Below are 20,677 nucleotides of genomic sequence, written 5' to 3'. Positions count from 1 at the left end.
TTGTGACATGCCATTCTCAAGGAGAGCCGGGGCTCCGTACACATGAACTCTGGTAGGATAGGACTCCTCTGTCCTCTCTCCTGTCCGATTGCACTCCTCTGTGCTCTCTCCTGTCCGATAGCACTCCTCTGTGCTCTCTCCTGTCTGATAGTACTCCTCTGTACTCTCTCCCGTCAGATAGCACTCCTCTGTGCTCTCTCACGTCTGATAGCACTCCTCTGTGCTCTCTCACGTCTGATAGGACTCCTCTGTGCTCTCTCACGTCTGATAGGACTCCTCTGTGCTCTCTCACGTCTGATAGGACTCTTCTGTGCTCTCTCCTGTCTGATAGCACTCCTCTTCACCATTTGTTTATTTTATCGCAATATTTACCTCCATAACTGCAATTTGACATTTTCCCCAAATCGTGCAGCCCTACTGAGCAGTGATGCCAATGATAACATGTGACCACTGATGCCAGTCATGGCTGTGAAGGTCACATCATCATTCTCAGGGGCTGTTTTGACAACCCCTTTAAAAGATAAAGCAAGATGGAACCTTTATATCGCCTCTACCAGCAACTGTACTAAAGAAAATCAGCAAGGCCCCCCCTCCCCCCCACAATTTACAGAAACTTACCTTTCATATTATACATTGTATCTCTGAGCATCTTAAACATTGCTACGTAGAGAGGATCGCTGAATGTTTTATAGAAAAGATCAGCGCTGGGATTCACCTAAAATCAGTAAATAAAAGTAATAATGAAAATTATTGGTCAAGCCAGAAACTCGTTCAGAAGGAAGAGCTACCTATCTGTACAGCTTTTTTAAGTTTTATTGTGTCTTGTCAGTACAGAGCAGGGTGCTAAGACATGGAACTAAGATAGTGTTTTCCATAAAGTTTTCATTCAGCTGTTTTTCAACCACTGATGGCACACTGTTCGGAAAACACTAACCCAAGGGGATCTGAGGATAGTGCCAATAGGTGGTACCAGAAAGAAATCTACTTTGCATAAAACAGGTTTTGGAATCTATAAATAACTGAATTTGTCTTTATAAACTTTTTCTATCTGTTTCACAATAAAAGCTTCATAAAACAGGGACTATTATGAGATCAGTGGATTTTTACAATAAAAGAAGGAAATGGATGACTTTAAAACCTCAAAAATATCGCTTGTTTTTCTGTTAACCTATTAGTCCGTTTCCTTTCCTATAAAGAGAACATTTTCACAAGAGGATCTGTGTATTTTGCATTTAGATGTTTAGGATTTAGATAGAGGATACAGTAATCTACATACTTAGTAACATTACCTCTATAACTTCAGTGATGAGAGAATCTAATGAGCTCAAAACTGGATCTGCAACAATTTGCTTCACCTGCAAAGTGGGGGGAAAAAAAGGTGAAAAGTCTTTACAGCGAAAAGACATTTCCACCCAAAATTTCGCATCTAGTAAGTACAGATTATTATACAAAAAAACTGAACCAAAATACAACTACACCAATACCACCTGGAAAATATCCTGAACACTACATTCAGGAACATTACACATCTAAAACATGGCTGCAGTTAAACACATGATTTAGACGAGTAGAGAAGCAATTGAGAAGAGCAAACTATTCTCTCTGAAAATGCATCCTCAATAAATAATCCACAATAGATGTTTGACAGATATGAGTAAAGATTAGGACCGTACCAGCTAGCAGTAGGGATTGTACATTTATTCATATATATGCAACTGGCTTGGCTCCCCTATAGTTAAAGGGAAACAGACACCAGGTTAATTCGTACTAAACCCAACACACAGGATTGGGTAAACCAGGCTAAAATTATGTATAACTTACCACGATCAGATGTCCAGTCAGAATTAGAACCGCCATTGCTAATATGCTAATTTTGTCCAAAGGAGGTGGGAGCCAGATTTCCAATCTTCTCTGCCTCCATGCTCCGTGCATAGATAAGCCCCCCACCTCTTGAATATGCAGAAGTCTTTACTCTCTTGTCTTAATGAGGTGAGAGTATATACCCATGTGAGCACTATTCTAGCAGTGTGCAGGTGCTGCTTCCTCCCTACAAATCGGATGTAGCAAGAGAGTGGCATCTGCGCTCTGCTAGAAAATCAGACAGGTCACAGGCTCTCACACCATTAGAGCGAAAGAGTGAAGACCTTTGCATATTCAAGAGGTGGGGGGGGGGGCTTATCTGTGCACAGAAGAAGGAGGCAGGAAAACTCAGAAAGCCGTATCCCGTCGCCCCTGCTCAAAGGACGGTATTAGCAATTGGGGCTATAACTCTAACATGGGACCAAAGATCGGGGTAAGTGATACATTGTTTTAATCTAGTTTACCCCCACTATGACCTTGTATATTAAGTTTAGAGCAGGTGAACCAGCTGTCAGTTTCCCTTCAAATAAATATCCATACAAAGGCAAAAAAACAAACAAAATAAAAGCAATGGAGTAAAACAAGACATGAGCTTTTTTTTCAGTCTGCTATAAGGAAGAGAACATAACAGTGGCATGAAAAGAACAGTCTACATATGTTAAAGGAAAACTGTCAGAATAGTCACCTGCACAAACCAGTGGTATTGCCTGGTAGTGTGGGTGATGCTGAGAAAAACAATGCCTGGATCTGTTGCTCCGTTCGTCCAATATCGCCTTCTTTCTGAATATGCAAATTAGCAGTAAGTGGCATGGGCGGGGTTATGATTCAGCCTTTGGGCACTGTAACGTCAGCGCTGCTTCCTCAGCTCTCGGCCCAGCTAATCACTATTCACTGCCTCATTCCGCCTCTCCCCCTCCTGTAAATCGCATTTTCCGGGTGTAGCCAGGGGGCTGCACTTGCGCAGTAAACGCGATTACAGAGCAGGGAGGAGAGGGAGGCAGTGAATAGTGATTATCAGACATTGTAAGCATAGTTTTTCTCAGCGTCACCAGTACTACCAGGCAGTACCACTGGTTTGTGCGGGTGACTATTCTGACAGTTTTCTTTTAAGCAAAGATCATGACCCTATACCATGCACAGTAGTTGACGTAAAGTTTCTTGGGGGATATCAAACTCTTTATTGTTGACGCCAATAAATAGCGGGGAGACCGAGAAGCTAGAGCTGATGGTGGTGAGGTAATAATCCGGATCTACAGCACTCCCATCTGGCAAATAGGATCCTGTGGGGACAGTAAATAAAGGACAGTCACATCTGTATATAATATTTTTAGAAACAAAAAATAGCACAGTCTGAAGGCAACAAACATGGATAAGTAACTGAAGTTTTTACATAACCATTTTGCTCTTTGGGTACCTTAAGGGCCTATTCACAATATGGAATCTCCGCCTGAAGAAATTCCAGAGAATACTCAGTGGGCAGCAGGCAATGGTAGAACAAGCAAGCTCTAGGACTGCTCGGAACTGCGATGTTCCCAGAGGGCAATGTATACCTGAGTGGATTTCACTAAAAGAATGTACAAGTTTATTCTTTTGGCGGAGTATGGGATCCGAAATTTCCACAGCGGATGTTCCACCATGGAAATTACTGATCCCATACTCCTCCAAAAGAATAAACATGTTTAGTCTTTCAGTGGAATCCACTCGCTTGCCCTCTATGGAGACAACGCATTTCTGAGCGGTCCTAGCTTGGCTTGGCTAGTGTGAAAGGTGCAGCAGAATCCCATTGAAATCAATGGAAGGCTGATGCCCCGAATTTTCCTCAGGGAAATTCCTGAGTGGAATTATTTTTCAAAAATATGTAGAATGAGCTGTAATAATGATCTTTACTCACTAAGTGTAAACATAGCCTACATTCCTTAACCCTTTAAGGACCAAGCCCATTTTGGCCTTAAGGACCAGGCCAATTTTTGTTTTTGTACTTTAATTTTTTCCTTGTCACCTTCTAAAAATCATAACGCTTTCAATTTTACACCTACAATGAAACAAAATATTATATATATTATATATATATATATATACACCATATTTATCGGCGTATAACACGCACTTTTTAGGCTAAAATTTTTAGCCTAAAGTCTGTGTGCGTGTTATACGCCGATACACCCCCAGGAAAGGCAGGGGGAGAGAGGCCGTCGCTGCCCGCTTCTCTCCCCCTGCCTTTCCTGGGGTCTAGAGCGCTGCTGTCGGCCCTTTTCACCCCCTGGTTATCGGCGCCGCTGCCCGTTCTGTCCCCCTGACTATCGGTGCCGACAGCCAGGGGGAGAGAAGGGGCAGCGGCACCCATTGCAGGCGCCGCTGCCCCGTTGCCTCCCCCCATCCCCGGTGGCATAATTACCTGAGTCGGGTCCGCGCTGCTCCGCTGCTCCAGGCCTCCGTCGTTGCTATGCGCTGAACGGCGCGGCGCATGACGTCAGAGCGCCGCGCCGTGCATAGCAACGACGCTGGGGACGCACGACGGAGGCCTGGAGCAGCGGAGCAGCGCGGACCCGACTCAGGTAATTATGCCACCGGGGATGGGGGGAGGCAACGGGGCAGCGGCGCCGGCAATGGGTGCCGCTGCCCCTTCTCTCCCCCTGGCTATCGGCGCCGGCACCGATAGTCAGGGGGACAGAACGGGCAGCGGCGCCGATAACCAGGGGGTGAAAAGGGCCGACAGCAGCGCTCTAGACCCCAGGAAAGGCAGGGGGAGAGAAGCGGGCAGCGACGGCCTCTCTCCCCCTGCCTTTCCTGGGGGTATATCGGGGTATACACGTGCACACACGCACCCTCATTTTATCATGGATATTTGGGTAAAAATACCCAAATATCCTTGGTAAAATGAGGGTGCTTGTTATAGGCCGGTGCGTGGTATACCCCGATAAATACGGTATATATATATATATATATATATATATATATATCTATATATATATATATATTAAAAACAAAAAGGAAAAATAGCCAGCACAACAACCTAATACACAGGTGCCCGCTGCTGTGGCAAATACAAAATGTACAAAAAGGAAAGTTGCAACAGCACTCGGTCAAAAAATGGAGGCTCTTATCGCACTTTTTGATCAAAATGTGTCCCCCCATCCACCCCCATTTGATCAAAAAGTGCGCTAAGAGCCTCCATTTTTTGACCAAGAGTGCTGTTGCAACTTTCTTTTTTGTACATTATATATATTTGTGGGGTGAAATAGAAAAAACAAACAAACGCCATCTTGTAAATTTTGGGGGCTTTCTAAAATGGACAGAAGTGTCAGCAGAGAGCACTGTGGTAAGACAAAGGAAATTCAAAAAGAAAAGAACTTCCTGTGGAGCATATAGCAGCTGATCAGTACTGGAAGGATTAAGATTTTTTAAATAGAAGTAATTTTCAAATCTGTTTAACTTTCTGGCACCAGTTGATTTAAAACAGAATATATATATATAATTTTTTTTTCCCCCAGGGGAGTACCCCTTTAACATTTTTTTTTCCTAACACGCTGTTTTTTTCTGTCCTGATAGGGGGCTCTAACATGAAATCTTACGGTTGCATATACTGTTCAATGCTGAGCTTTATCGGTGCTTCTGTGCTCTGCTGCTCTAGCCTGCAGAGCCTGGCCAAAGCTTCAGTGCACCAATGGAATGGCAAGGTGGCAGGTAAGGGCCCTCCCACTGTCGTCTCACCGGACTGGGATCCGCAAATTCAAGCAGCTGTCCCAATAAGCTGTCCTGAGCTAACGGCACTGTTAACCCCGCATTTTGGACACTGCGATCAACTTTGATTGCGGTGTCTAAGGGTAAATTCAGAGCAATGGTCCGATCGGCGATGCCCGGCATTAACCGCGGGCCCTGGCTGCTGATAGCAACTGACACCCACCAGGTATGAAGCGTGCTTAGCTCTTGAGTGTGCTTTAAACCCCGATAACAAGACCAGGGCGTGCAGGTACGCCCTTGGTCCTTAAAGGACATCTGCAGCGGAAAAAAAAACATATCCCCTATTCACAGGGGCCCCAGTGCAGGAGATTGAGGGGGGGTCCCACGATCAGACACTTATCCCCTATCCCGTGGATAGGGGATACGTTTTTTTCGCTGAAGATTTCCTTTAAGTACCATGACATAAGGGCATACCTGTACATCCTTTGTCCTAAAGGAGTTAAAACAACATTTCAGTTTAACAAATAAAATAAAAAGTTTAAAAATACCTTGGCTTATTAATTCAGAAGTTTTTTTTTTACATATTTTACTTCAGTTATATGCCTAGATGCTTTCAGTATTACGCTTGTTTCCACTGAAAACGGTTTAGCTTCATCCTACAGTTACACATGTGATCTAACATTTTTAGGTTTAAATGGGTTTTCCAGTATCACAGTATTGATTGCTTGTCCTATGGATGGCCAATCAATATCATAACTGAGGTGCAATTTTCCGCACCCCTGCCGTTCAGGACAAATGGGACGAAAATGCGACCCTCTACACAGTCACTGCTAGGTGTATGCACAGTGATCATTGTAAACAATGAAGAGACCACAATGCTCATCCAAGTGCCAAAGTCCCTTCAAACAGCTCATCAGTGAGCCTGCTAAACTTTAGGCCTCCATCAATCTGATGCTGCAGGCCTATCCTAAGAATAGGCCATCAAAATTGTGATTCTGGAAAAAAAAAAAATGTTCTCCAACAACCAGAAATAAGCACAGTCATGAATTTATGTGAACATGAAGGGAAAAAAATATTTGATCTCTCAGGGCATGTGATAAATCTGGTGCTGATCAGTACTTCAGTACTCTACTTTGTATGGTGATTCCTCTGCGAATTTTTATGTTGCATAATGCTGTCAACAGTCAGTTTTGTAAGCCAAGTAGTCAGGGCTGGTGTATAGTTGCGCCTAACTGAGCGCAGTTGCCACAAAAGATGCGACAAACTGAAAAGTCGCATTTCATGAATTCCTGACCACTGCATGATTTCAACTGAAATTATGACTTAGTAAAAGTCGCAATGCAAAGTCTTAACACAGCATGTGAGACAAATGTACACCACAAAAGCAGGGTAAATCAAGAAGTAGGAGGAGTGGATCAAGAAGTAGTACATTAAATGTCTTAGGGGGAGATTTATCAAAACCTGTGCAAAAGAAAAGTTGCCCATAGCAACACATCAGAATGCTTCTTTTATTTTGCAAAGGCCTTGTTAAAAATGAGAGAAGGGAGATGATTCGTTTCTATGGGCAACTGGGCAACTTTTCCTCTGGACAGGTTTTGATAAATCTCCCCCTTAGAGTGGATTAGCCAGCCTCTGAACCATAATCTGTGGAGGGAGTTTACGGATCGAATTGACAAACATCAGCCTCAGAACCTTCAAGGGGTACTCAGGTGGAAATAATATATATATTTTTTTTTTATTAATTAACTGGTGGTACCAAATAGTTAAACAGATTTGTAAATACGGTAGCTTCTATTTAAACATCTTAATTCCTTAATCAGCTGCTGTATGATCTAGAGGAAGTTGTATAGTTATTTTCTGTCTGACACCTCTATCCATGTCAGGAACTGTCCAGAGGAGGAAACAATCCCCATAGAAAACATATCCTCCTCTGGACAGTTCCTGACATGGACAGAGGTGTCAGCAGAGAGCACTGTGGTCAGACTGAAAAGAACAGCTCAACTTCCTCTGTAGTATACAGCAGCTGAAAAGTACTGGTAGGATTAAGATTTTTATATAGAAGGAATTTACAAATCTGTTTAACTTTTTGGCACCAGTTGGCTAGAAATATTTTCCCCACCGGAGTACCCCTTTAATGACTTAAAGAGGATCTGAAGAGGAGTGTGACAAGAATTGCTTCTGATGTGTATGGGAACCTGGTGGCCAACTACAAGAAACATCTGACCTCTGTTATTATTAACACGAGTTTTGCCACCAAGTACTAAGTAATGTTTTGCAAAGGGGTCAAATATTTATTTTACTATGTAAAAAGCAAATCAATTCATGACTTCTCTGAAGTGTATTTCTGGATTTTCTTGTTGTTATTCTGTCTCTCACTGTCCAAATGAGCCTACTATTAAAATAATAGACTAAATTTCTTGGTCAGTGGGCAAATGTACAAAATCAGAGAGGATCAAATGATATTTTTCCTTGTATGAACAATCAATACAGGTGAAGCTAGGGAACAGTGATATTCCAGTACTAAAGGTTCTAAAAATCAATAAAGACAGTTCTGCTTAATTACCTTCAAAATACTGGATGTTAGATCCTGCAGGAGATCCAGGCAGTGGAACAACACGATCTGGGCTAACCTGTGATGAATCAACAAGACAACAGTTTAAGGATGTATTCACACGTACAGCTGCACTTATTTTATGCTGCATATTTGAGGCTGCAGATTTTAATGTAAATCTGCAGCTTCAAAAGATGCAGCATTAAGTATGCACAGGATACTGTATGTGTGTGAATAGACCCTAAAAGGGGTTATACAGGCTTGAAAAACTGTTTAAAGGGGCCCCAAACACATTATTAACATCATTTTAATAACAGTTGAGAGATTTCTGTATCACTTATCATTTAAAAGGAACCTATCACTAGTTTCCTGCTGAAGGAACCACATGCAGCATGAAACACACAGACTGGCTCAACTATCTATAATTTACTCTAAACCACCTTGACATTTAGAATAGTCATATAGTTGAATTTTTGGGTGAAAACAAGGCACTGAGTCATTGAGGCAGTCCCCAACCCAGATTGACACAGTTCTCCTTATTTACGTAAAGGGAAAAACCTGGCAATGAAAGCCAGGGCGACCACCACAGAATGAGGTTGAGGATACAACTGTGATTACTCAGAAATGGCGCATCTGTTCAGAGTGAATTATAGATAGTTGTGATAAAGAAGTCATCAGTGTCTCACGCTACATGTGTTCGCACAGCATGAAAATAGTGACAAGGTCCTTTTAAACTGGATTGCCAGTTTTACATTTTTAGAGTCTAATCATTATAACATAAAAAATTATGCATTTTTTTTAATAATATTGGGGGAATTGCCCATAACAACCAATCACAGTTCAGATTTAATTTCCTAACGAGCTATGGTATAATGAAAACTGAGCTCTGATGGTTACTATGGGCAAAACCAGACAGGTGTTGTTATTAAAGTTTCTATTTATTCCCCCACTGTGATATAATTCCACATGATTTTCTGAATCTCTGATTACTGTCAATTAAATTAAATATTTGTTTACACCCAAAGGCTTAAAACTTGTCTTGGTCGTATCCAACTGGTATGTTTACTGTTCATAAGGTGCAGCAGAGCTCTCTCTATAACAACCTTGGACAGGTTTTCAGCCTCTAGAGTAAACAATAAGGGGGAGATTTATCAAAACCTGTCCAGAAGAAAAGTTGCTGAGTTGCCCATGGCAACCAATCAGATTGCTGCTTTCATTTTTAACAAGGCCTCGGAAAACTGAAAGACGCAATCTGATTGGTTCTTATGGGCAACTTTTCCTATGGACAGGTTTTGATAAATCTCCCCATAAGTGTTTCAATTTACTGACCGCAAGGTATATTTTATATTATATTATATATATTTATATTTATATATATTTATATTTATATATTTATATATTATATATATTTATATTTATATATATTTATATATATTATATATATTTATATATATAAATAAAAAATCACAACACATTTACCTGTGATCCACTAGATACACTGCTTGTCTTCCTCTTCAGTGAGTCCCCTTGACATACATTGAGGAATGAATTTGGAAGAATAGATCGGAAATCATTGAAGGAGCGTCTGCGGATCCCATCCAGCTCTTCTGGAGCTTTCAAAGATTGAGGCGAGATCTTGGGAAACAACTTGGAAAGAAGCGATTCTTCAGTGTTGCTATATCTTCCAAATGCTCGAGATATACCAATTAAACAGGGCACTGCATACTTGCACAGGTATTCTGCAGGAACCATGAGAGATTTATTCATTTACATCATAAAAGAAAAGGGAAAAAAATAAGGTTCAGCATAGACAAAATATATAACTGTTTGCGGTCCTTAACAGCTTCTCAATGTACTTTTCATACATGATACCAACGTGTAGCAAAAAAAAATTTGTTAATAAAAACACACAGCATTGCTGTAATTTAGTAAAACTACTTCTCCTCCTTCAAACATGTCAAAACTTTAGACTGCACTGGGTCTCAGTCCTGAGACCCGCAGCAATTGTGAACTCTAGCTTAGTGCAACATGCTTCACTTCCCGGCCGGTCACCCATTCTGACTGGCGTGCTACATAGACTATGATGGAGTGCATTAGTTACACCATAATTCACAATTACAGTGGGATCAGGACTACTAAATAGCAGTAAGGCTGCATTCACACCACGTTTTGTACATACGGGTGCCGGATCCGGCCGGGGGGGGGGATTGGGGAGGGAATCAGCCCGTGACTCCATTTACTTTAATGAGCCGACCGGAGTTAAACGGTGACCTGTATGCGGTTTTGTGACCGGACCTAAAACCGTAGTATACTACAGTTTTAGGTCCGGTCCAAAACCGCATACGGGTCAAAACTGAGCCGTCCGGAGTAACCATTTGACTCCGGTCGGCTTATTAACGTAAATGGAGTGACGGCCTGATTCGCTGGGGTATGGGAGCGCCCGGTTTGCCCCTCCCCCCGCTGGATCCGGCACCCGTATGTACAAAACGTGGTGTGAATGCAGCCTAACACTTTTCAGAGCTCAACGGCCTCTTCATCTAGCAAGTATACCAAGTTATGATAAACCTTAGTTTTAATGTTTTTCATATATCACCCCATTTATAATCTTTTGCATGTTGTGCTCTTTGGTCAACCATTCATTTCTACATCTGCCTGATGTAGGGGCTTCTAAACTCCAAAAGGTTTTACATCACTTTAATGCATAACCAGGAAAATGATAATCAGTCCTACAATACTTGTCTTTTTTTGACCCTAAAGTATTTATAATCATTTGTATAAGACCTATAGGTTTCCTTTTTCCTTACATTTATATAGACATCATTGAGCCACATACTGCAGTGAAGGAGTTGTGGCACTAATGTGGTTACCAAATTTGGAACTACCCAGTAGAATCTCAAAGGATGGCCTGTGGCTCCAAGCTCTCACACAATAACAGACTACAATGGTTTAGAACAACACTTAGTAGCGCAGTGTTTAACTTGGTTGCCTTGCAGTACTGGGGTCCTTGGTTCAACCTAAGACAACATCAATATGGGGGTTTGTATATTCTCCTCATGTTTGCATGTTTTTTTTTCCCCCATAGATGGATTCCAACCCTTGGCTATCCAGTACAGTAAATTATGGTTAAAATAAACTTTTTTTTTCTTCTTACACATAAGTGAAAAGTCAAAATGTGTGTCTCTTTGCATCTTCTGCATTGTTTTTTGATTTGTTTTTATACACAGTGGTAAAGAAATATAAGATGTATTTCATAAAGATATTTAAGGTGAGCACTTGGCAGAAACACAGTAGACACTACTTCAAAACTAAAGAGGGCTTGTGTGCCAGAAAAAGCATTTGATTTGCAAAGCCTCTTTATACAAATAGCTTACCTTTGTCCTGGATTTGTGCAGACTGGCACATTCCAAGTAGACATTGCATCACATCTAGGATTGTCTCTAATATCTGGGAACACATGGCACAAGCAATGGATATGAGAAAAAAAAATCCAAGCAGATATCTTTCAGTTAAAAAAAAATTATATCAAGGTACTTCGATGTTTAACTTATTTAATTTTTCTTGTCTTTTTATAAAACATTTCACATTTGGAAATTATGCATGCATACTTTAGAGCAGTGTTTCCCAACGTTGCAAAACTACAACTCCTAACATGCCCAGAAGACCATCGGCTACATCCCTTTCCTGTGTAGTTACTGCCCACTAAGTCACATCTTTGCATTTAAAGCTCAAAAGTGTCTAAACACAATATAAATGTAAAACAAATTGGGCACAAATCGAGCGCGATATACGATGCTTCAAGGGAAGTCCGTTGGAATGATGGCAGTTTAGTGGAGAAAAAAAATAGTGCATGCATCCATTGTGCTCCAACCTGTTGTTTGATGCCGTTGAGCATAAGAAGAAGAAGAAAAGAAAAGAAAAAAAAAGAACGAAACAAGCCCTAAAAGGGACAGAGCACAATGTCTTTGTGAACTTAGCCTAGGACAGTAGTAAATATGCCCAAAATCATTTTGGTCTCCTCCCCACCAGTCAGACCACTCTGTATTAAAATTATCACAAAAACCCATTAGAACTGCAGGTTCAGAATCTGGGCTCCTGGTCATTTGAAGAAAACACTAGCTGTCTCCAGACTAGACTTTGTGAAGAAAACAGATGCCAAACATTTAAAATGTAAGTCAAACATTGTGGAGCTTAGTATACTAAACACTTCCATTAACTGCAAGACTCAATTTCAACCCAAACCTTTACCTGTCTTCTGAAGGTCTCATCTCTGTGAGCAACATCTGAGAGTAAAGTAACAAGGCAGAAGCTGAATGTCTCTGCTACCGGAAGCATGCCTGTTACAGGGTGAAAAGAAAAAGATTAAAATGCTAGAAAAAAAAACAAAAAACATAACACTATGTTTATCAAAAATATCAGGGGTTGTGAATGGTGGGGGTCCGACTATTGCAAGGCCATGTGGTCCAACTCCCACCATTCAAACAACTATTACCTAACAACAGAATAAGCAATAAATCATCACTAAAAGGAAAAACTCTAAGGTTACAGGCACCCTTGATACAGAAATTACATTATAGCAGGGGAACCAAGCAGGTGAGTATAGAATTAATATTTTTAATCTTAAGCCCAACCTGAGCTTGGACACACACAATTTTATTTTGTCGAACAACAGCTTTAATGCCTGCAATGTATACAGAAGCTCCAGGTCTCACAGAAAGTTTTTCACCTACAAATGAATTAATGCAATGCATTCACATTCTCTTCTACAAAAAACAAATATTATTGTTTAGGGAGAAAAGTAGATTTTTATGCTTACCGTAAAATCTCTTTCTCAGAGGATCCATTGGGAGACCGTGGGTATATGCTGCTGCCACTAGGAGGCTTGACACTAGGCAACAAAAGAAAGTCGGCCCCTCCCAGCAGGATATACCCCACCTACAGACTCTGAGCTATCAGTTTAGTCCCAAAGCAGTAATAGAGGACTGACAGGTAAAGAAAAACAGTAATTGTCTGAGAAAACCACAGGCAAAAATGAACTGAACCAACCCTCGGACAGGCAACCGAACCAAGGACACCAGAACAAATGGGCGGGTGCTGTGTCCCCCAATCGATCCTCCGAGAAAGATTTTATGGTAAGCATAAATATCTACTTTTCTCGTTCGGCTCCATTTGGGGACACAGAGACCGTGGGACATACCAAAGCAGTCCCCGGGGTGGGAAAAAACTCAAGTAAGGCTGGGTTCACACCACGTTTTCTTAAATACGGTTCCCGTATACGGTTTGGAGGAGGGGGGCGGGGCTTAATCAAGGCGCCCGCACTCAGCCATATTCGGGAACCGTATTTAATGCAAGTCTATGAGCAGACCGGAGTGAACCGCAGCCTCCCGTCGGCTTCGTTTTCGGCCGTACGCGGTTTCCCGACCGCAGGCAAAAGGCTGCGGTTTACTCCGGCTCATAGACTTGCATTAAATACGGTTCCCAAATACAGCTGAGTGCGGGCGCCGCGATTAAGCCCTGCCCCCCTCCTCCAAACCGTATACGGGAACCGTATTTAAGAAAACGTTGTGTGAACCCAGCCTAACTCAGGTGGAAGGCTGGGTCACCTTGCCTGCAACACCTTGCGACCCAAACCAGCATCAGCTGATGCCAAGGTATGCAACTGGTAAAGTTTTGTAAATGTGTGCAAGGACGACCGGGTGGCCGCTTTACAGATTTGCAAGGCCGAAGCCCTGTTGCAGAAAGCCCAGGAAGCCCCGGCAGAACGAGTGGAATAATTGAGACCTGGAAGGGAGGAGTCTTCCCCTTGCAGCAGTAAGTTTCCGAGATGGCAGAAGGGATCCTCCGTGAAATGGTCGCCTTTGAAGCAGGAAGTCCCTTACAACGACCCTCTGTAAGCACAAATAAAAAGAGTCACACTGGCGAAAGGAAGAGGTGACCGAAAGGTATATCCGAATGACCCGTACCACATCAAGACCATGAAGCAAACATTCCCTGGGATGGGACGGAGTTGGCAAAAGGACGGAAGGACGATATCCTCGTTGAAGTGAATGGCGGAGACCACCTTAGGCAAGAAGGACGGCACTGGACAGAAAACAACCATGAGAACCAGATTCAGATCCCACGGGGGAAGAAGGTGATTTGTACGGCAGAGTCGCTTGAGCAACACCCAGCAGAAAAGTCCGGATGTGAAAATCGGATGCCAGGGGACGCTAAGAGAGAGGAGAGCAGACACCTGACCCCTTAAGGGAACTGGGAGCCATGCGTTGTTCCAGCCAAGTCTGTAAAAAGGAAAGAAGACGTGGGAGGGAGAACACAACTGGGGAGAAGGTGTGAGATTCACACCATTGAAAGTAGTACCGCCAAGTACGGTGATAAATCTTCACAGAGGAAGGCTTGCGCGCCTTGATCAAAGTGCGGATCACTTGGGGAGAGAACCCCCTGGCCCTCAGAACCGCGGTCTCAACCGCCACACCGTCAAATGCAGCAACAGTAAATTGGGGTGGCAAATGGGACCCTGAGAGAGCAGGTCAGGACGAACTGGGAGGCGCAGTGATACGTCGTCCACTAGTCCAACTAAGTCGGCGTACCCCGCTCTCCTCGGCCAGTCCAGAGCCACGAGAATGGCGGGGATGCCCTTCGCTTTGCGCTTCCTCAGGACCCTGGGAAGGAGAGGAAGAGGAAGGAATAGATAAGGAAGGACGAAGTGCGACCAGGGAATCACTAGGGTGTCTAAGGCTAGGGCCAGAAGATCTTGGGACTTCGCAAAAAAGTAAGGACATTTCTGGTTGTGGCGGGACGCAAAGAGGTCCACGTCCGGAGTGCCCCAGAGGTTGCAGATCTCCGCAAACACCTCTGGACACGCCGAGGAGCAACTGAGGAAGTCCGCCTCCTAATTTTCCACTCCCGGAATGTGAATCGCCGAGATGGAGGGAACCCTGAGTTCTGCCCAGAGGAGGATCCTGGATACCTCGGCCATCGCTGCTGGACTGCGAATGCCGCCCTGGCGATTGACAGATGCCACAGCCGTGGAGTTGTCTGACTGGACACGAACAGGACGGTCCTGGAGAAGACGCTCCCAATGAAGGAGGCAAAGATAAATTGCCTGAAGTTCCAGGATGTTGATGAGGAGAGCCTCCTGGGAGGACCAACGGCCCTGGACTGTCCGGTCCCTAAAGACTCCCCCCCAACTGCTGAGACTGGCATCCATCCAGATGACCTGCCTGTGGAGGGGCAGAAAGGATCGTCCCTGTTGAATAAGAGGGGACCAAAGCCACAACAAGAGGGACTGTCGAGTCCTGGTAGGAAGAATGATCCTGTGACCGAGGGACAGCGGAGACTTGTCCAACCGGGACAGAAGAGAAATTTGAAGAGGTCGACAATGAAACTGGGTGAAGGGAACGGCTTCAATGGCCGCCATCATCCTACCCAGGACTTCCATGCAGAACCGAATGGAAATTGGAACAAGATGTCGGCGAAGAAGAACTCCTGATAAAAGAGCGTGGCGCTTGTCTGGCAGAAGCCGAATTCGATCGGTCCCAAGAAGATCAGAGACTGGATGAGAATCAGGTTGGACTTGTCCTGGTTGACCATTCAGCCGAAACGGGACAAGGTCTGAAGAGTGAGACGGAGACTCTCTTGATTCTGGGCCTTGGTTGGAGCCTTGACCAGGAGGTCGTCTAGGTAGGGGATCACGGACACACCCAAGGCTTGCAGTATGGCGATCACTGCCGCCAGGAACTTGGTGAAGACCCTGAGGGCTGTGGCTAGCCCAAAAGGAAGGGCCACAAACTGAAAATGGCCCTCCGGAAATGCGAAGCGGAGATAGCGCTGAAAAATGGGGATGTGAAGGTAAGGGTCTCAGATATCCACTGAGAAAAGAAAGTCACCCTGATCCATGAACGGAGAGACTTCATACAAAAATGACGCAGGAGTAGATGACGATTGAGGAGCCAGGATCGGGCGGACGGCGCCCCCATTCTTGGGGACAACAAACAGGTTGGAATAGAACCCCAAAAAACTCTCCTTGGGAGGAACTGGGACATTCACTCCCTGAGTGAGAAGGGTCCAAAGCGCGACCCAAAAGGCCACTGCTAAAGAAGGAGAGCGGGATTGAAAAGGGAAGCAAACTCAGATAGCCGTCAGAAAGGACATCTCGGACCCAAGAGTCCTGCATGTGTGCAGACCAAACATCCAAGGAACAGGGACAGACAACCTCCCACCCGAAAATAGTGTTTGGGTGCGGGCGTCCCTTCAGGCGGAGGGAGGCTTACGGGTGCCGGAACGGTTATCCAACTTCCAGGAGGGACAGGCCTTGAAGGAAGGGGTCTTTTTATCCTGTGAGGGTGCTTGTCTGGATGCTCAACCCGAGCCAAAGGACCAAAAGGAGGTAAATTGCCTGCAGGAATCGGTACGGCGAGACTTGTTCTGCAGTAATAAGGATCTCTTACCTCCAGTACCCTTAGAAATAATCTCATCCAGGCGTTTCCCGAAGAGTAGGGTCCCAGAGAAGGGAAGCTCAGTGAGAGATTTCTTGGAAGCGGCATCGGCATCCCAGGCCTTGAGCCACATGGAGCGACGAATCACCACCAGGTTACCTGTGGCAAAAGCCGTACAACGGGCAGACTTCAGAGAAGCAGAGCACAAGTAGTCCCCAGCATTGGAGAGTTGAAGTGCAAGATACGCTAAATCTTCCGAAGGGGCCCCAGACAAAATGCCCTGGCAGAGCTGGGAAGCCCAGACAGAAGGGGCTTTAGACACCCAAGCAGAGGCAGGAGGCAAAGATGAACCCAATGCTTCAAAGGCGAATTTGGCCAGATTTTCAATCCTCTTGTCTGCCGGGTCCCTAAAGGATGCAGCATCCGCCAAAGGTAGAGTAGTCTATTTCCACAGGCAGGAAACCGGAGGATCCACAGCCGGCGGAGAAGTCCATTTTGCAAAGGGAGAGGTCCTGGACAAAGGGAAACTGTGCCCGAACTTTCTTAGTCCCCTGAAAGTGTTTGTCTGGATGCTTCCATGCTGTTTCCAGTAAGGTGTCAAATTCAGCACGAGAGCTGAATACCATAGGCGAGCGACGGTAACAGAAAACTTCTGGAGCTGGGTCCGAAGTCCTCTATATGAAAGGTGTCCCTGATGACTGATACCATGTCGGACACGCTGGCTCGGTCCTCTGGATCAGAGGCAGAACCTGACGCCTCATCTTCCAGTTCCTCAGGAAAGTGGGAGCGGGTGGAGGCAGCCTTAGACGAAGGTGAAACAGACCTGGTACGCAGACCTAGGATGGCGACCAGGAGAGAGTCCCATAGAGCAAGGGCACTTCCGTGGGGCCAGGGAGGAGGAACGAGACCTCTGAGGAGAGCGCCTGTCCCTGGCTCCGGATTCTGGAGATGAGCCAGAGCACCCCTAGGGTGCCTCTCTGGAGGGCTGGCGTAAGGAAGACTATCCAATACAGTCACCACGGAAAGGGAAACCCGTGCCAGGTCGGAAACAGACAGAGGGAAAAAAAACCATTCCGGGGGGGGCTCGGAGCAGAGCCCACAGATTCTGGCGGAATGTCCTGAAAAGAAACACAAGGAGGGCCGGGGCAGGCAGGACAGGTAGGTTCAGCAGAACCACAAGGCATTTTTGATTTGCAGCCCACACAAGCGTAATAAGTGACCAAGGCCACAGTGGCCTGTCTGGTGGGTGGGTTCGGTTCTGAGTTTGGACATTGTGTAAGCAAAAAAAGAAAGCAAAAAGGAAAATGGAGAAGAGAAAAAGGCTGCCGGTCGTGCGCAAGCAGCGCAGCTGACAGCAAACAGAACCCCCAGCGCCCCGGTATCCTCACGCGTGGAGGCGGTCGAAGCAAAAGTAATATGCTGGTCGGCTGCGCATAGAGAAATAGGGCTGTAAAAATGCCCTGAATAATGTAAAAAACTGAAAAAAGATGACCTGCACCACTGTTTCTGTCCCCTATATTCAGAATGGCCGAGAAGGAAACTGTCCCCAGAATGAATAAAAAGGAGTGGGCCAAAAACAGGGGGGCTACAGAGGTTAAGAATCCTGATAAAAGATAGATTCCTGGAAAAAAGAGGGAGGGAGAAGGAATACTCACCTTGTCCTGGAAAAACTTATCTATTGAAGTCTTCAGCCAGCTATCATACACCTACATCATGCCGGGCTGAAACAGCGAGATGAGCAGGGAAGGAAGGGGGACCCAAAGGTACAACCCCAGGTGCTGACCGGTGGCGAGAAGGGGTTGACAGTGCATAACTCGATGCCTGTGCCCCATCTTCGCAAATGGGGAAACAGTGAACGCTATGCTCCTGAAACCCCACCTAAAAAGAGGTAAATAAAATGGAGAGAAAATCTAAATACACGTCCCTAAACTAAAAAATTAAGAAAACAAACAACCAGGTTTGGAGAACTCCAGACCTATGTCTGCCTCCTACGGACACTAAGCTAAAACTGATAGATCAGAGTGTGTAGGTGGGGTACATATCAGGGGTCAAGTCCTGGGGAAAAAAAGTGTGGAAACTCACCCAAGATTTCCTCTCAAAAGCTGGCACCGCAGGACTCCAGCTAATGGGAACGGTGTTCCTGCTGTGGAAAAAGTGCACAAACTCAGTTCCCATGCATTCCTGCAGGACCTGAGCCCTGGTATACATCCTGCTGGGAGGGGCTGACTTTCTTTTGTTGCCTAGTGTCAAGCCTCCTAGTGGCAGCAGCATATACTCACGTGTCCCCCAATGGAGCCGAAAAAGAAAAGTTTATTTGTGATTAATCTAAATAGTAATGATGTCAATATAAGTAAATATTACAAAGTGTATATATATATATATATATATATATATATATATATATATATATATATTTATATTAGATTAGATTGGCAAATACTGGCAAGTATAATCTCACATGGTGGTATAAATAAACATACCCTTGTTTTTTCGAGATGTGCTCTCCTCTAGCCATAGTACTTTCGGAAGACCCCTCAGCAGCCTCAGGAGATACGGTACAATATTCTCTTTGTGCTGAAAACACAGATAAATAATAGTAATACATGACTTTAACCCAGGAAAGGCAGCTATATTAAAATGGATGTCCACAAGTAAGTTCCTATTAGGGCTCATGCACAATGCTGTATTACGGATTCAGTTCATTGTATGGATCTGTGCTAGGGTAAAAGCACACTCCACAGATTTGCTGCAGATATTTTTTTCTTTTAAAAAGGAGTACTCCAAGGAAGTTAAGAAAAATAAAAATGCTCTAAAGCCACCACAATACCTGTTCTGTGTCCATTGTAGTTATTCATGTGATTTTGGCAGCTCCTTTGGCCCCAGATGTCTCCTAAATATTCTTTTTACTTGCTTACAGCACAGACAACAACTCCAAGAAGTCAGTGTAGCTCTGTGTAATGCTGCTTTCACTATCTGGTGCTTGCTTACACTTCAGCACACACACACTGTACAAGTCTTTTCTTTCAGACTATTCTTCCTCCAGCAATAAATCATGCTGTGCTCTGAATAGCAACAGTCAGTTATAAACTGCAGTTTTCCTGTGTAGATCTTATGACACAGAATCTTCTCTGAGCTTCTCTCATGGCTCACAAGCTCCTCTCACAGGGAGGGGAGGTGTGGCTGTACAGCCAGAGCTCTAGACCAGACTGAAATCACATGGCGTTGTCTTGAAAGGAGTGGGCTAGGTCTCACTGAGGAGACAAGGTGGATCTAAGAATTACGTTTTTCTCTCACTCCCTGCATGTAAGTGAATGCTGAAAGAGGGAAACTGCTCTATATATAGCTAATGAATGATATTTAGACAAATACATAGGTTGGTGAGAGGGAAAGGATGAGCTATGGGTTTAGTTCCCCGGAGTACCCCTTTAAATTTCCTTTACACACAGTGTACATTTTCTTGACACAAACTGGTCTGTGGTGCAGATTTTAAAACCTTCCACATATCACTGAAATCAATGGCAGGAAGTAAAATCCAAAGTATTTCTGCAGCAAATCTGAACCAAGGTCAGACCAGCTGTGCTTCCATTTTTTGGCAAAAAAATCTATCTAGTTGTGGGCAAACAATATACCTAGAGCATTGCCTCAAAGAAGCTATATACAGCAGCACATGGAGTTCCTATAAATCCAAATTAGGGCTTGGCTGCATACTTCCCATTTAGAGATGAGCGAACTTACAGTAAATTCGATTCGTCACGAACTTCTCGGCTCGGCAGTTGATGAGTTTTCCTGCATAAATTAGTTTAGCTTTCAGGTGCTCACGTGGGCTGGAAAAGGTGGATACAGTCCTAGGAGACTCTTTCCTAGGACTGTATCCACCTTTTCCAGCCCACCGGAGCACCGGAAAGCTGAACTAATTTATGCAGGAAAAGTCAGCAACCGCCGAGCGGAGAAGTTCGTGACGAATCGAATTTACTGTAAGTTCGCTCATCTCTAATCCCATTAGTGGGATAGAAAACAATGGAAGATCGTAGAGGAGATAAGTGTTGAATATTATAAAGGCACATTGTATTGTACTCTTATATGTGTATATATGAATGGACATTATGATGGCTAGCATAACTATGCATAATAATCTCGGAGAAGTAAGTACCCT

General features: G+C 44.2%; 1 protein-coding gene across 1 annotated transcript in view; it reads right to left on the bottom strand.

Moving 5' to 3' along the window:
• Positions 1 to 20,677, bottom strand: part of PI4KA (phosphatidylinositol 4-kinase alpha) — a 145,449-nt gene that overhangs the window by 114,555 nt on the left and 10,217 nt on the right. Inside the window, exons 3-10 of the mRNA XM_056531869.1 lie at positions 19,005 to 19,098; positions 12,338 to 12,426; positions 11,464 to 11,536; positions 9,572 to 9,831; positions 8,105 to 8,171; positions 2,992 to 3,140; positions 1,290 to 1,355; positions 619 to 715 (exon numbers count right to left, since the gene is read on the bottom strand). Of these exons, the coding sequence (XP_056387844.1) occupies positions 619 to 715; positions 1,290 to 1,355; positions 2,992 to 3,140; positions 8,105 to 8,171; positions 9,572 to 9,831; positions 11,464 to 11,536; positions 12,338 to 12,426; positions 19,005 to 19,098 (895 nt within the window). The remainder of the gene's footprint in view (positions 1 to 618; positions 716 to 1,289; positions 1,356 to 2,991; positions 3,141 to 8,104; positions 8,172 to 9,571; positions 9,832 to 11,463; positions 11,537 to 12,337; positions 12,427 to 19,004; positions 19,099 to 20,677) is intronic.

Source organism: Hyla sarda, chromosome 1 (genome assembly GCF_029499605.1).
Source record: "Hyla sarda isolate aHylSar1 chromosome 1, aHylSar1.hap1, whole genome shotgun sequence".
Classification (NCBI taxonomy): Eukaryota; Metazoa; Chordata; class Amphibia; order Anura; family Hylidae; genus Hyla; species Hyla sarda.
This window is presented reverse-complemented; position numbering and strand designations above follow the sequence as displayed.